Source organism: Gnatocerus cornutus, chromosome 8 (assembly GCF_029298725.1).
Source record: "Gnatocerus cornutus isolate USDA-ARS CGAHR chromosome 8, icGnaCorn1.1, whole genome shotgun sequence".
NCBI lineage: Eukaryota > Metazoa > Arthropoda > Insecta > Coleoptera > Tenebrionidae > Gnatocerus > Gnatocerus cornutus.
This window is the reverse complement of record NC_142240.1, coordinates 469061-485527: the sequence shown is the minus strand read 5'-3', so window position 1 is coordinate 485527 and position 16467 is coordinate 469061. Positions and strand designations below refer to the sequence as shown.

General features: G+C 47.5%; 1 protein-coding gene across 1 annotated transcript; it reads right to left on the bottom strand.

The window, feature by feature from the left end:
- Positions 1–3798: 3798 nt before the first annotated feature.
- On the bottom strand, positions 3799–4563 carry LOC148169284 (uncharacterized). The gene has a single exon (XM_088043464.1). The coding sequence runs from the start codon at positions 4561–4563 to the stop codon at positions 3799–3801; it is 765 nt and encodes a 254-aa protein (XP_087899590.1).
- Between the last annotated feature and the right edge of the window lie 11904 nt (positions 4564–16467).

Below are 16467 nucleotides of genomic sequence, written 5' to 3'. Positions count from 1 at the left end.
CATCTGGCAGGATGTGGAAGTCTTTGACGATTTTCGCCAGTCGGGAGTGGATGAGTTTTTCCGCGACCTTGCCAACTGCGGACAGCAGGCTGATCGGTCGATGGTTTTGCGGAAATTTGTGGTCCTTGCCCGGTTTCGGAATGAAGATCACCGTTGCGCACTTCCAACGATCTGGAAAATAACGAAATTTGAATGCGGCATTACAAATATTCGCTAACGATACAACCGTGTTATCTGGCAGGTGTTTCAGGATCCTGTTGGTGATGTTATCAGGACCTGGTGCTTTTCTGGGTCGAAGTCCCCGGATTAGGAGTCGGATTTCTTCGGGAGAAGTGGGTGGGATGGGAATTTCGGGATCTTCATCGATGATTTCCCGGACGTGGCTTTCCACGTGGTCGAGATGGTCGTCGTCGGCGTTCTCCAGGTTGGTTCTGCATTGCAGTTCCAAGCTGTCTGCAAACGCCGCCGCCTTTTCCTCGTCGGTGAAGACGATTCCATTTCTTCCGTGGATGGGAGGGAGCGGTTTCTTGCTGCTGCGAAGAGCCCTGGTCATCCTCCAGATCGAGTTGTCTTCCGTGGTGAGAGACTCGAGTTTCTCCTCCCATTGTTCATTTCTGAACTCCTGGAGGTCGATCGTGATCTCTCGCTGGAGACGGTTCGCAATCGTTCGGTCCACGGCAAGGCCGCTTCTCCTTGCGATTCTTCTGGCACGGTTTTTCTCCCTGATCATGTCCACGATTCTTTGGGGAATCGTGCGCCGTTTGGTTGGCGGCCGGGAGGATGTCGTGGTGGATTGGGCGATGGCGGCTTGAATCCGTCTCTCGAATTCTTCGACTGCTGCCTCGATTTGACCTTGGTGTTCGATCTCGGGGAATTCTCTGAACTCATTCTCCGCGTGGGCGATGAAATCCATCCAGTTCACTGTTGACGTGGTGACGACTTCTGGTTCGTTTGCCTCGTTGCCGATTTGCATCAGAACGGGGCTGTGATCCGAAGAAAGTTCGTCAATTGTCGTCAGCTCAATCTGGTGGCGCACGTTCTTGACGATGGCGATGTCAAGAGTGTCGGGAAGCCCAGTTCGGTAGTTGTGGTACGTCGGTTGAACCGGCGCACAAACTCCGATGTCGGGGTGTCGTTGCAGAAGAACGTCGAGAGTGAGGCCATTTTGGTTGTTGGTTCGGCTGCCCCAGTTGTTGTGCTTGGCGTTGAAGTCGCCAGCAGCGATGACTGGAGTGTTGCCGTCCATGATGGCCAGAAGGTCAGCTTCGAGGAGTCGGGTGTTGTGCCCCGGTGGATTGTAGCAAGCTACAAGCCGGAGGGGTCCCCTGGTGGTCGAGATCGTGACGGTCGTCGCTTCCAGATGTTGGAGATCTGGGACGTTCGCAGCGTTGTGCTTGATGGCGCTTCTCACGTAGATGGCGGTGCCACCTCCACGTCCATTCGGCCTATCGGATCGATGAAGTGTGAATCCAGGAATTTTTGGGTCCCGGGACGCCTCTTGAAGCCTCGTCTCGCACAGAAGTACGATGTCCACTTCAAGTCGGTCCATGAATTCCTCAAGCTCATTACGAGCTTGCCGGAGTCCGTTGGCGTTCCAGAACGCAATCTGTAGGGAAGAAGGAGTTAATGAAGAACTACCCATTTAGCACAGGAGCGATACAAACGCTGCCAGTTTCCTGGCGAGATCCTTGGTGTCTTTGGCTTGAGTGATGGCCTCCAGGAGTTGGTCCTTCTGGAGGGCGAAGTTCACTTCTTGCTTCTTCGCCGGTGTTCCTCCTTTGACCATCTCGGCCCATGAGATGGTTCCGGGGGCGGCGGGGGTCCTGGGGGCGGCGGTCCTGGGAGCGGCGGTGGCGGTCCTGGGAGCTGCGGCGGTGGTCCGGGGAGCGGCGGCTGCTTGCGTCCTCTTCGGTGTCGGGGGGTTCCTCGCTGGTTTCGGGAACTTTGTGCACCCCTTGTAGTTGGCAGTGTGAGTGCCACTACAATTTGCGCACTTGGCGGGGGCGGTTCTGGGTTTCTGGCATTCCCCAGAACGATGTTCGCCTGCACACTTCACGCAGCGCGGCTTGGCAGTGCAGTGCGTCTGTGAGTGGTGGAAGCGTTGGCAGCGGTGGCACTGACTCGTCGCTTCTTTCTTGTGGGGCTTCTCCACCTTGACGGAGATGGCCTCGAACATCCTGGTCACGCGGTGGATGTTCTCCGTCTGGTTGGATGGGACCTCAACCAGGACCAGGGGGAGCTTCCTTCCCTGGCGATGCATCCTGCTGGCGCGCAGGGCTGGGATGCCGGTCTTCAGCAGGTCCTGGAGGACCTCTTCGGAGGAGATCCCGACTGGGATTCCTCTGATGACGGCTCTTGCCGGTCGGGCTTCGGGGAGCGAGTAGGTGAAGTACTCCACCTTCTCTTGTTCCAGGAGTCGAGTGAGACCCCTGAATTCCTCCGACGAAGCCGTTTGGATCCTCATGCCGCCGTCAGCGGTGGCGGCAGCCTTGTGGATCGCGATGCCGGCGGTCCTCGACCGTCAAAATTTCATTCTAGGAGACTATTTATAAGTTACGGCAGCTCCACCTCGCGTTAAAAACGAATCCACCAATGGCGTCGCCGTATGACTCATCGAGTTTATAAAACGGCCGTTCAAGCGACGCAAATTTTCAGTTGACTTTCGAACGTTCGTACGTACGGTCGGTCGGTCAGGTCAGTTGTCGAAGCTACTACTACTACTACGTTAATTGATAAGTTTCAATTTCAATTCATCCAAGATGGCGAGAACTAAACAGACGGCTCGTAAATCCACCGGTGGCAAGGCACCTAGGAAACAGTTGGCCACGAAGGCGGCCAGAAAAAGCGCTCCCGCGACAGGAGGTGTCAAGAAACCTCACCGTTACAGGCCCGACACGGTCGCCCTTCGTGAGATTCGTCGTTATCAAAAGAGCACTGAACTTTTGATCCGCAAGCTGCCTTTCCAACGTCTCGTCCGAGAGATCGCCCAAGATTTCAAGACCGATCTCCGTTTCCAAAGTTCGGCCGTGATGGCACTTCAAGAAGCCAGCGAGGCGTACCTCGTCGGCCTCTTCGAAGACACCAACTTGTGCGCCATCCACGCCAAACGTGTCACGATCATGCCGAAAGACATCCAATTGGCGAGACGCATTCGTGGCGAGAGGGCTTAAATTTCATCCGATGACGATTCGACCACCTGGAATTAACAAATTCTTCATCTACGAAGGTGTTAAAAGGAGAAAAAAAAAAAAAAAATCGGTTCTTTTCAGAACCACAATTATTTTCCAACGAATTAAAAATTTATCGTTCGCGCATGCAACTTCTTGAGATAAATATTAAAAAAAAAAAAAAAAAAAAGTTAGGTTATGTGATTTATTCACAAAACTCGTACTTACATAAAACGATAAACTTTTGTTTTTCTTTTTTTCTTTTTCATTTCATGAAATGTAATAGAAATGTTGCCAAATTATCACCCAGTTTCTTTTAACTGAGACTATTTGAAACAACATTATTATATTAAGTTTATCATTCTTTGTAAAACACTGTTTGGAATATCGAGTTACGAGGCGGGAAAATTATGAATGAAATAAGTATCTCAAGAATGTATGCATTATTTTAAGCGAATCTTTCGTTCGTTTCTTGAAAATAATTGTGGCCCTGAAAAGGGCCATTTATTTGTTGTATCGATGGTGCCCCTACGTCGATATATACGATCGGAGCACGTTCCCGAAACCACCAGGACGTCGTCGTCGTCGTCGCCGTTGAAAAAATTAAATCATCATCGTCGTCGTCGACTTTTCACTTCTTTCTCTTGGGTGAAGCGGTTTTTTTGGCTTTGGCGGTGACGGCTTTCGCCGTTTTCGGTTTTGGCGCTTTAGGTTTCTTCGTTGGACCGGCCTTGTTGGATTTCTTCGCTTTCGATGGGGTCTTGGGTTGTTTGACGGGCGATCTGGAGGCGGCGCTGGCTTTCTTTTCGGGAGCGGACGCAGCCTTTCTCGCCTTCGATACGGCGACGCTCTTCTTTTCGGCGGCAGTTTTCTTAGATTTCGCCGAAGCGGCGGGGGCGGTCTTCTTACCGGCCTTAGAGGCGGATCCTTTTTCGGCGGACGTCGGCGCTGACGCGACGGAACGTTTCGCAACGCCCGTCTTTTTGGATTTTGCCGATGACGACGCGGTCGCAGCGGTTGACCTCTTTTTCGTGGCGGACGGAGCCTTAGCTGCACCGGTGACGGCAGAAGCCAACTTGAACGAACCGGAAGCTCCTTTTCCTTTGGTTTGGACCAACGAACCTGAAGCGACGGCCCCCTTAAGGTACTTCTTGATGAAAGGCGCGAATTTTTCCGCGTCGACTTTGTAGTTGGCCGCGACGTATTTCTTGATCGCCTGCAACGAAGAACCGCCGCGTTCCTTCAAACCCTTGATGGCGTTGGTGACCATCTCCGAAGTGGGCGGATGAGAAGGTTTGCTTCTCGGATTTTTGGGCTTTTTCTCTTTCTTCACCGGTGAGGAGCCGGAAGTGGCACCGGCGACCGTCGAAGCTGCTTGATTTTCTACGTCGGCCATATTTTCGTGTTTTTTTTTCTTTTTATTATGGGCAGGTATGTACTTATTCTTCGTGAAAGAACGAATGAACTTTACAGAACGAATTGGGCGCCAAAGTCAAAGTGTTGGCGCGTTCGAAAACGCGCGGACCGCGGACTAAACGAGAGCCTTCTCGTCAAGTTAGAAAATTCAGTGGGCCTCGAATCCAGCTTTCGCGTGATGGCATCGTTCTCTTTACGCGAAGATCACCGCCTCCGGGTGCGGGAACGTGAGCGATTCGGTCGGCGATGGCCTCCTGGATTACCTCAAGTTTTCCCGGACGACCAGCCGACCTCCAAAAGCGAACGGGGACCGATCGAACGTCGACTCGAACAAAGACCTTCCGAAACAAGGAGATGACATCCAAGTTCGACGTAGACGTTACGCGTTTTCCACGAATAACAGGAAAGTTACGCTTTCGACCAGACAAACTTGGAACCATCCTCTACAAGTTTCACGAACGAAACGGTCGAAAAGTACGTGCGATGTTATCGAAAATCGCCTCGCAAAGAGACGCAGCACGGATCGGAGCGACGACCGACGAACATGCAGAGTGTAGGAAAAAAATTCCCAAAAGGTCGAAGATGACGTCCGAAGAGGTCGAATTTTTTCAAGAACGAAGATAAAACCGTCCCCTTTCGTGTGAGTTGATTTTTGAAAACGATCTTGACGAACAAGTCGGAAAAAAAACGACGTCAATTTCGGACTCGACCATGAGAAACGAATTTATACGACGAACGGACTTTTTCAACGACTTTTTCCGCTAAATCGGCATTTTTTTCTCAAAAATGACCTCACACGACAAAATCCGATCATCGAAGCTTGACCGAAAACAGTTTTGACGGCGAAATTCTCGTCAATTTAACGAAAATAAAGAGAAAATCAGACAGACGACCGTCGAACATCGAGCGACGGGAACGGACGAGATTTTTAATTTTTCTCGGCAATTCATTTCGAAAGAAGCAATTTCTCTCGAAGAAACCATTTTATTATCCAAGAAAAAATACCCAAACACCACAAACCAAAAAAAATACGAAAATCTTGCATTGTTTGCATTTTACCGACACTCCAAACAAAACTACGTCGATGTCGGCGGATTTTCGGTCGGTCGTCGGTCGACAGAAATCGAACGAAATTTTCATTCGTTCTTGACAAAAACGAAAAACATACAAATTCACAAAACATTCCCTCTCAATCGTCGACATTTCGAGTAGAAACGACGTACGACGAACGTTTTTAAATGAAATATGTACTCACTTAAACGTTCTTGTTTAAACGTGACGACGACGACACTTTCGACAACACATCACTATGAATCGAACGTCAGAAAAAGAATGAATCGAAAACAAATCATGAAACAACAACACCTCGCCTCGCCCGACCAGAGTGGTGGGAATTTCGATGAATGAACGGACAAAGAAACCGACCCTGTTATCAGTTCGCAGAAAGAAAGCAGGTAGCGGCGGCGGCGGCGAACCTTCAACCGTACTATTACGGTCAGTTCATGAATTAACCCCGTTCGGGGTTCATTTATCTACGGTCTGTATCGGCGTTTACATCAAGTGGGTGCCGTTTTCATCTAAGCAAGTAAGTAAAATCAATTTTAAATCAAATTATAAATTACGTTAATCGCAAGTGATTCGTACAGATCGTCAAACGAACAACAATTTGACGGCTGATACGACGAGTTCTTTCTCGTCATTTCGTCGCAAAAAAAAATACTAGAAAAGCCACTCGCAAAAAAGAAAAAATTTAATTTCTTCTTTTAAATCTTGTATATTTTCTGAAATGCGTACCATCGAAGACTGTCACATTCAAACGATAGAACAATCACAAAAAATCGTCAACGACGACCTACCATATTGGAAAATTTTACCAGGCAACGGCCATACCACGTTGAATGCACCGCTTCTCGTCTTAGTCTGCTTCCAGCACTCGAAGTGAACGGACGTGTTGCGTGAATAAAACTTTCTTTGTGCGAGCTAAGCCACACTTGCACGTGTGCATCGCCTCGTGAACCGCAACGTTGCACTTTGTGCCCCCGCGTCGCGCTGTGTGTGAAACGCCGCTCCATTGAGCGAGCGCATAGCAACAGACAATAGTGCAAAATAAACCGAAAGTACGACGTAATGATAAGGCTGCACGTGTACGTGCAAACTTATTAAACAAAAACAATTGCATGAGACCAAAATGCCAACCAATTAAAGGTGAATCTTCAAGATGGACTCCCTTCAAAATCACCGCTAAAAACGCCAGCGACACCAAAATTGACCCCATTAACAAGCCAGAAAAAAGCAAACTCGATCATCTTATCGAAAAACCAAAACAAGACAAAACCACCAAGGAAACGTTAATCACATTTAAAATGAACAGCGAAGACGGCTACACGAGCATGGAAGAGGACGGAGACTTCAAACTTCCACCCCCCAGAAAAACAGCAGTCCTTCTCAAAAAGGCGGACTTTAAAACAAAAGCAGTACCAACTAAAAACAAATTTCAACCCCTAGACAACACAAGTGAAGATGAGGACGACGTACCGCCTCCAAAGAAAATCACAACCAAACCGCCACCACCTATCATCCTACACGGGCAACCAACAAACTACACCACTCTAAATGAACTCATCAAAAAAAGCACAACAAAAGGGTACACGCTAAAGTACACAAGAAACAGAACAACAATTCAAACATCTACGAAAGAAGACTGGATAAATCTCTCCAATGCTCTCAAAAGTGAAGAAATTAATCATCACCCTTATATGCACAAAGAGGACAAAACTCACGCCTTTGTCCTTAAAGGCTTAGACTCAAACCCTACCATTGCAGAACTGCATGAAGAACTACAAACACTACGCATCCCTGTTGTAAACGTAATTGAAATGAAGAAAACGTTGAGACCAAAGTTCTTAGTCATCACGCAACAAGAAGTCACACTCAAAGGACTAAACAACAAATTCTACGTAATCCTACACACCAAAGTAACCTGGGAACGCCACATCAACAAAAGACTAATTATTCAATGTCACAATTGCCAACAGTGGGGGCACTCAACGTCAATGTGCGCGGCTCAAATTGTATGTCTGAAGTGTAGTGAACCACACAACGTGAAAACCTGTTTAAACCCAACAACCAAGTGCAACAACTGTCACGGTGAACACCTAGCGAGCAGCACAGACTGCCCTGAGTACAAAAAGAGAGTAGAAACACTACAAGCTAAACTAAACACAAATAATAATGTTACTAATTATGTGCCCGCACCGCAACCTAAAACTAATCCATGGACTCGCCATCAAACGCCTACCACATCAACAGCATCGACAACCTACGCCAATATTTGGCCTCCAATGAAAACAAACGTAAGTGCAAGTGCAAGTGCTACCGTCCCAATGAAAACAAGTGCAAGTGCTAATCTCGCAGACATAATTGCTCCTCTACAGCGCATAAATCAAATATGTAATCTAAACGAACTGATGCGTTGCGCCAATGATCTATGTAAATTGTTAGAAAAAGCCACCTCTAAACAAGAGAAATTAACCGCCTATCTTGACTTTGCAAATAACCTGGAAGGTTACGACTTCTAGAATCTTAATTACACCGCGATAACGAAAGCAAAATGTACAGACTAAACAATGACAAAACAGACTTCCAAACAAAAGGACTGACTAAATGGTGCAGCTGTGCGTGCAGGTGCATCGAACACCTGCGACGTAACTTGATAGCGCGACGATAACTGACTCGGCGGTGCGTGCCAACGAACGAATGAGACACACTGAACGCAAACGACAGGACACGACACGTAAATGTTTTTTAATTGCCACCATCTAAATGAGAAAGAACGACAACTTCTCCACTTTCACACTGTAAATATTTCTGTAAATAATTAGGTTAAGTTAGTTTAAGCAGATCTGTGCAGGTTTTTCAACTGGTTTTCCTGCAGTTCAAACTGAACATTTAATACAATGTAAACAACTAATCTTAAAAACCACACCCTCTTAAGCCTACAGCATAACCGCAATTAAACACTTTGTTATCTGGTAAAATGTACAATATGACTACTACATGTGCGCCCAGCGGGCCCATATCTGTATCACTTTCAAATAATAAAGACCCCTTTTTGAATTTGAATTTGAATTTGAATTTGAATTTTGCTTCTCGTCTGATCAGCGAAGTTAAGCAACGTCGGGCGCGGTCAGTACTTGGATGGGTGACCGCTTGGGAACACCGCGTGCCGTTGTCTCTCCTCTTTTCTTTTTTAATTAACATTTCTGATGTCAAACTTTTTTTAAATATATATATATATTTTTTTTTTTCCATCGTCGTTTATATTCTCTCTGAGGAACTTATAGTTTATTAAGACGAAAATTTTTAATTCGTTCGAGTTGAATTTGTGGTTCTGAAAAGAACCGATTTTTTTTTTTGTTGTTTTTCCAAACAACTTCCAAGCTGCTCGAGGAGGATTTTTACTTTGAACTGGTGTATTTGGTGACGGCCTTGGTTCCTTCAGAAACGGCGTGCTTCGCCAATTCACCGGGCAAAAGAAGACGCACCGCCGTCTGGATCTCCCTGCTGGTTATGGTCGAACGTTTGTTGTAATGAGCGAGACGACTCGCTTCGGCGGCTATACGTTCGAAGATGTCGTTCACGAAACTGTTCATGATAGACATAGCCTTGCTGGAGATACCGGTATCGGGATGGACCTGCTTCAACACCTTGTAAATGTAGATGGCGTAACTCTCCTTCCTCCTGCGCTTCTTTTTCTTGTCGCTCTTCGAGATGTTCTTTTGAGCTTTTCCGGCCTTCTTGGCCGCCTTACCGCTGGTCTTGGGTGGCATTATACTTTTATTTTTCTGGTCGTAGAGTTATAAAAACGTTTAAAAAAACAGAGAAAACGAGACAGACACGACGTGCACGTTACGACGAGTATACTCGATCTAAAACGCCGCACACCTAAAATCCCTCTATTTATAACGAGCGAGCGTCAAACAGACGCTCCACCTTAGTTCGTCGTTCGACCATTGCCTTAACGAGATGGCGCTGTACCGACCATATAAATTTCTAGCCTTCCACGCTTTCGGCATACTCTGAGTCCAGCATCGGAACGAGAAGGGTCACGCCTCCTTGTTTCTCTCAGCGATCCAGAACTCCCATTCGTGGCTTTCGCAGCGAACCAAATCGTGCTTTTCAGCGCATAACCAGTGCTTTTCAGCGCAAACAAATCGTGCTTTTCAGCACTACAAAGACGTGCTTTTCAGCACATCGCAAATCATTAATGAGATAAAGCTCAATTAATAATAAATAATCCTGACTTCCCAAAGTCCCGACACATGAAAATAAAATTCATGTTGGGTGACTCCGCCCACCCGTCACAAATTAATTTTCGCACAATCTGAGACACGAATTAAAATTCGCATCGCACCCGGACAGAAGAAAATTCCACGAGGTCCGCCCAATCCCGAAGATGGCTGGGACGCTGTCCCTCGAAGAAACGGTGGCGAAAGCCGTCGCGGACTTGGGGGAAAAACTGCGAGCAGAACTGCTTGAGTCGCTGGTGAACGGTGTCTTTTCAGACATCCGTCGCGACCTCATCGACGTGGTTCTCCAGGCACGACCGCAATCCCCCGCTGTCCTTCCTCCACCAACGGACGAAGAAAAAGCGGAGAAGAAGAAGAAGAAATCGAAGAAATCGAAGAAACCGAAGAAGAAGGCACCCGAACCGATGGAAACGGCTGGCCAATCAGCAACGGCTGAGACAGCTGTTCCATCGACGTCCGCCGACGTCTCGACGCCGCTATTCCCCGAAAAGACCTCTGAGGAGGTGTTAGTAGGCGGCGGCGTCCCAGAGGCCGACGCGTCAATGGAACTGGTTTTCTCCTTTTCGGAGGAATCGGAACCTGAAGAGGAACTATTCACTACCGTTCTTAGCCGAAAGGCCAAAAAACGAAGAGTGGTTGTTTCTGAGAGCGAGGAGGACGACGAACGCGAGGCGAAATTGTCGACGAAGGCCCTTTCGAGGAACTTCAAGTCGGCTAAAAAGCCCCAAAAGGTCGTCCCCGAATCTCGCGACCAAAACGCGACTTCGGATCGTCTGGAGAAAATCCCACCGGTGATTCTCCACAGGGACGAAATAACGAAGTCGTGGAATGAGGTCTCCACACTTCTTCGGAGTCGTACCATCAGCTACACCAAGGCAAAAGCGGTCGTGGGTGGAATAAGAATCCAGCCAAGTACTGTCGACGATTTCCGTCGCATGACGAAATTGTTTGACGTGGAAAAGCTGCCTTTCCACTCCTTTTCGCTGAAAAGCGAAAAACCGTTGAAAGTCGTCCTACGTGGAGTCTCGTCAATGGCTGACATAAAGTCGGTCGAACAAGAACTCCTGGGGCGCGGATTCGCCGTGGGCAAATGCTCACGCATGATGGCGAATAAAAAACCGCTGGACATGGTCGTAGTCGAGGTTCCACGTGAACATCGGCACATTTACGACCTAACCACGGTTCAAGGCCTCCAGGTGACGACAGAGCCGCTGAAGAAGCGCCGGTCTAACGGCCAGTGCTTCCGTTGCCAGCAGTGGGGTCACTCACAGCGCGGCTGTCACGCTACCACCAGGTGCGTGAAATGCGCTGGACCCCATGTCTCTCGAGAATGCGATGGCAAAAACCCAAAGAAATGTGCGAATTGCGGAGGTTCGCACCCGGCTAATTTTAGGGGCTGTCCCAAGCATCCCAATGCGGGATCGGACAAACCCCAAGTCGCCACTCCCACCGTGGCGGCGCCAAAGAAGCCGGTACCAGCAAGGGGCATGCCCGAAGCGTCGAAACCAAAAGTGGAGACCGGGAAACCCGCTAAATCTGCTGCAAAGCAGGTTAAAAGCGGAACTCCAGGTCCACCCAAGGTGACGCCGCCCCCGAAGGCTCACAAGGGACAGTCCTCTGCCACAGACTCCAACTCCATGGAGATAGTGGCGCGGACAATTGGCGAGATGTGGAGCGACTTCGCAGCCACTAAACCAAGTCCCGACAGGTTAAAGCGCTTCAAAAAGCAGACAGACCAGCTGATGGAAATTTTAAGCCAGGCATTGCATGGTTAGAAAAACTAAGCCGGAGTCACTGCAGGTGGTCGTTTGGAATGCCAACGGCCTCCGACACAAGCGCAACGACCTAGAGCGTTTCGCAACGGATGTCCAGGCGGATATTCTCTTAATTACGGAAACACATCTGCGACCAGCAGATAATCCAAAATTGAGAAATTTCGTCCTGTACAGAAATGACAGACAAAACGGCGGAGGTGGAGGAACCGCTGTTTACGTCAAAAATTCGATCGATCACAATGAGATTGCGACTCCGCAACTGGAACGATTGGAGGTGACTGGCATCGCCGTACACACAGCAAACGCTGGTACGCTGAAATTGTACGCCGCCTATGCACCACCCTCTCGACTCCTGGAGTCTGACCTGGAGGAGATCTTCGACAATGACGGCGGCGCTACCGTATTGGCTGGGGACCTGAATGCCAAGCATCCCACTTGGAACAGTCGGGTCACAAATGTCAAAGGACGGTTGCTGCACAGATTTGTCGATCAGCGGGACATGGTAGTTCTTGGACCGGAGGAGCCGACCCATTTCGGGCATGTCGGCCGACCTGACGTCCTAGACATCGCAGTCCTGAAAGATGTCGTCCACCAGACGAGAATCCAAGTGATCGGCGGCGAGTTGGACTCGGATCATGACCCGGTGATTCTTCACCTGGGACGTGAAGACGAGATGGACCCGCCGGCAGAATTCGACAAAGTTAACTGGCAACTTTTCAAGGAGTCATTAGCTACCAGAGTCGGTCCAGTGCCGCGGATTTGGGTGAAAGAGGATATCGATCTAGCTATCGAAAACCTCGAGAGCCGCGTCCGAGAGGCGAAAACTGACGCTACGACCACGGTGTCTCTAAGAACACGTCGTGACGGCCTACCGCCAGACATTCGAGACCTAGTGCGAGATCGAAACCGAGCTAGAAGGCGGTACCGCCGCACCCTAGCTCCAGTAGATCGAGCCGATGCGAATCGTTTGTGTGCGGAAGTCAGACGGAGACTTCAGGAGTACCGTAACAGTAAATGGTGCCAAAAACTCGAAGAGTTGACCACGGAGGACTGTTCATTGTGGAGAATGACCAAAGCCCTTCGAAATCAGCGCAAGCCGCTTCCTCCAATTCACGGTGAAGACGGAGTCGTCTACACAGAGGAGGAGAAAGCTGAGGCTTTTGCGCTAAACCTTGAACGACAATGCAGCCCCAATTGGGAGCATGCAGACCCTGACTTTGTCGATCTGATCGAAAGATGCGTCGAAAGACGCCTCAACCAAGTGCGCGCTCCTGAGATTCGACCAGTTTCTCCAGCAGAAGTACGGTCGATGATCAAAAAACTGAAAGTCAGAAAGGCCCCAGGTCCTGATGGCATCAGCAACAAGATGGTACGACATTTTCCTGATCTCGCGGTCATGCATCTTGTCGCCATCTACAACGGAATGCTGCGATTAGTACATTTCCCCGAGAAATGGAAAATCGCCGACGTGATCTTTCTCCCGAAGGGGAGCGGAGCTCAACAGTTTCCACAAAATTATCGCCCAATCAGTCTACTTCCCTGCATGGGGAAAATGGCGGAGAAGGTGATATTGTGGAGACTAAAGGACTTCGAACGAGAACACGTCATCATCCCACCGGAGCAATTCGGATTCGTGGATGGACATTCTACCACCGACCAAGTGCTGCGAGTAGTGGAACATGTCACAGACAGTTTCAATCGAAAACGGCACACTGGCGCGGTGTTATTGGATGTAGCAAAAGCATTCGATAAAGTGTGGCACGAGGGGCTTCTCCACAAGCTACTCGACGCCGGCTTTCCGATCGGTTTGGTGCAAATCATCCGATCATACCTGGAAAACAGGAAATTCCGAGCGAAGATTGGAACTACGAGATCGACAATGAAAGACATCACCTCTGGGGTACCTCAGGGGTCCATACTTTCGCCGTTCTTGTTTGCCATCTTCATGTCAGACGTCCCGAAGCCAGTAGACGCCGATTCCACAACGGCACTCTACGCTGACGACACAGCAGTCTTGGTTCGAAGCGGTTCCGCTGAGACCGTGACTCGCAAACTCCAAGAAAACCTTGACAGGTTGGAGGAGTGGTTCACTCGCTGGCGAATTGAAGTTAACGCTGCCAAAAGCAGCGCGGTACTCTTCACCAAAAAGCGAACCAGGGACAACAGAGTAATAGACCCGGATGGTGAAGTCTTCATGTTCGATACCCCAATCCCATGGAGATCCGAAGCCAAATATCTGGGTGTTACTCTGGATCGAGGAATGACCTGCAAAACTCACACCACCAGTGTGAGGAACAAGGCTTATGGCATCATCTCGCAGCTTTATTCCATGATTGGGCGACGCAGTCGTCTCTCGATCGGCAATAAACTCTTGATGTATAAGACCATCGTCCGACCGGTAATGATGTACGCGTCCCCAGCTTGGGGTCACGCTGCAGCGACGCACATCAAATGCCTCCAGAGGGTTCAGAACAAGTTCCTTCGCACTGCACTCAACGCACCATGGTTCGTTCGCAACACCCAGCTCCATGAAGAAGCAAAAATGCCGTCTCTTAAAGACTTTATGCTGGCAACAGCAGAAAAGTACTTCCGAAGAGCGGCTCAACATCGAAACCCACTCGTTCGCGTAGCCGTGGACTACGACGAACAAATTCATCACAAGCACAAGCGCCCGAAAATGGCGCTTGTGGGGTAAGGTACTCTGTATCTCAGGCCGAACATGTTCGGCACGAATCAGTTTTGGTTCCATATTAATTCATTTGTATGTTTTCAGACAATCAAGCAGACGGAAGAGTCCATGGCACGTTCCAACACTCTACAAGCAACAAGTTGCTCCAAGCTTTCGGCATTTATTTGAAGCAGTACGTTTGTCCGTGCGCTTCGTGTCGTCAGTCGCAGTAGGTGTGGTGTTTTGGCTGTTTAACGTAATACAACAAACAACAACATGTCCGGAAGAGGAAAAGGCGGTAAAGTGAAGGGAAAGGCGAAGTCTCGTTCCAGTCGTGCCGGACTTCAGTTCCCCGTCGGCAGAATTCATCGTCTTCTGCGTAAAGGAAACTACGCCGAAAGAGTGGGTGCAGGTGCTCCCGTTTATTTGGCAGCCGTTATGGAATATCTCGCCGCTGAAGTACTCGAATTGGCAGGAAACGCCGCCAGAGATAACAAGAAAACACGTATCATTCCGAGACATCTTCAATTGGCCATAAGGAACGACGAGGAGTTAAACAAGCTCCTTTCCGGCGTGACCATCGCCCAAGGCGGTGTCTTGCCTAACATCCAGGCGGTTTTGTTGCCAAAGAAGACCGAAAAGAAGCCTTAAATTTAATTCGTTCGTCGTCGTCTTCTCAAACGAAAAACAAAAACTTGTATAAAAGACCATCTTCACATCGGCCCTTCTCAGGGCCAAAAATTCAACTCGAACGAATTGATTTTTTCGCCAAAAAAAAAAAAACCAACAACCTACCTATGAGAATCATGTTAATAGTTATTTACAGTCGCGTGTGGTAACTTACATTTTACAGCGCGAAATCAGTTTGAAGCACGACGGCGTAGCCCCGGAGTGCTTTAATCATTGAGCTCTGTAAAATGGTCAACGCACAAGAGTTGTATTAAACTTTTTGGCCGTAAAATTTTAATTTAAATAATTGGATTTTTCAAAATTTATGGGAACTGTCACATCTGACATTTGTAAATTTCATCATCTGTCAATTCTGTCAATTTTGTAGTTGGTGCACAAAAAGTACACAAGATGGCGCTGTATAAAAAACGTTTTAATATTACTTAAAAAATAGAAATATTGTCTTAATTGAGATAATAATTTAGGTAGATTCCACTTTGGTGATCAATCTTCATTATGGGTAAAGTGATTTTAATTTATAAACGCATGTGAAGAGCAGACGATTTGGGCAATTTTTTTACAGCACGGCGTGTGTAAACGTCCAGGGCGCTTGTAAATCTAGTGTTTCCGAAGCTGTCAATTGAATGTTAATTTGACGTTTACAATTCATGAGACCAAAAAAGTCTTTTCGATTTCACTTAGCCAAACGTCGTTAGATTTAATAAAACAAACGCATAAATATCGGAATTTCTGTTACTTTTTTTTTTTTTTGATCGAAAGAAAACCTAATAATTTATTCATACTGATTTATCGAAAAAGATCCATTTTAAGAAGTTAAATCGATTAATTAATTAATTCATTATACGAGCGCAGACTGAACGGAAAATTTTCGATTGCGTTCAACCAAGAAAGATGATTTTTACGACTTTTTATCGTAATTTTTAGAAAATTTCAACGCCCGACGAAAGCACGAACTCGACAAAACTATCTATTGATTATTTAATTCAAGAAACATTCCGATTCGTCGTAAATTTTTGCACATTTCCCACATGAAACTGTTAAGAACGCATGCATGCATACAGACACCGATGGTAGCCTATACGTGCTCTCCGTCTCGAACATCCTAATACAATCAATCGTTTTATTTTGTGACGTAGGCGGCTATGAGATTTTGTTTCAAGTCACGTCTGAGAGTAACTTCTACCCCACATTTGACATAACCTCAAATTTACTCATCATGGCAAAAACATTCTTTTTTGAAACCTCAAGCTATTTTAGTGTCTTAATGACCGACCGGATGTAACGATCGTCATTTGATGAGAGGATTTATTTATTACTTGTCAAAGTTTTTCGCTTTTTCCAGGTTCTAACCTAAAACTGTTAAAATTGTCAAGGCCACCTGGATCACAAATTAAAATGATCACTCCGTACGTTTTTTTTTTTTTTTATTATTATTATTTCGA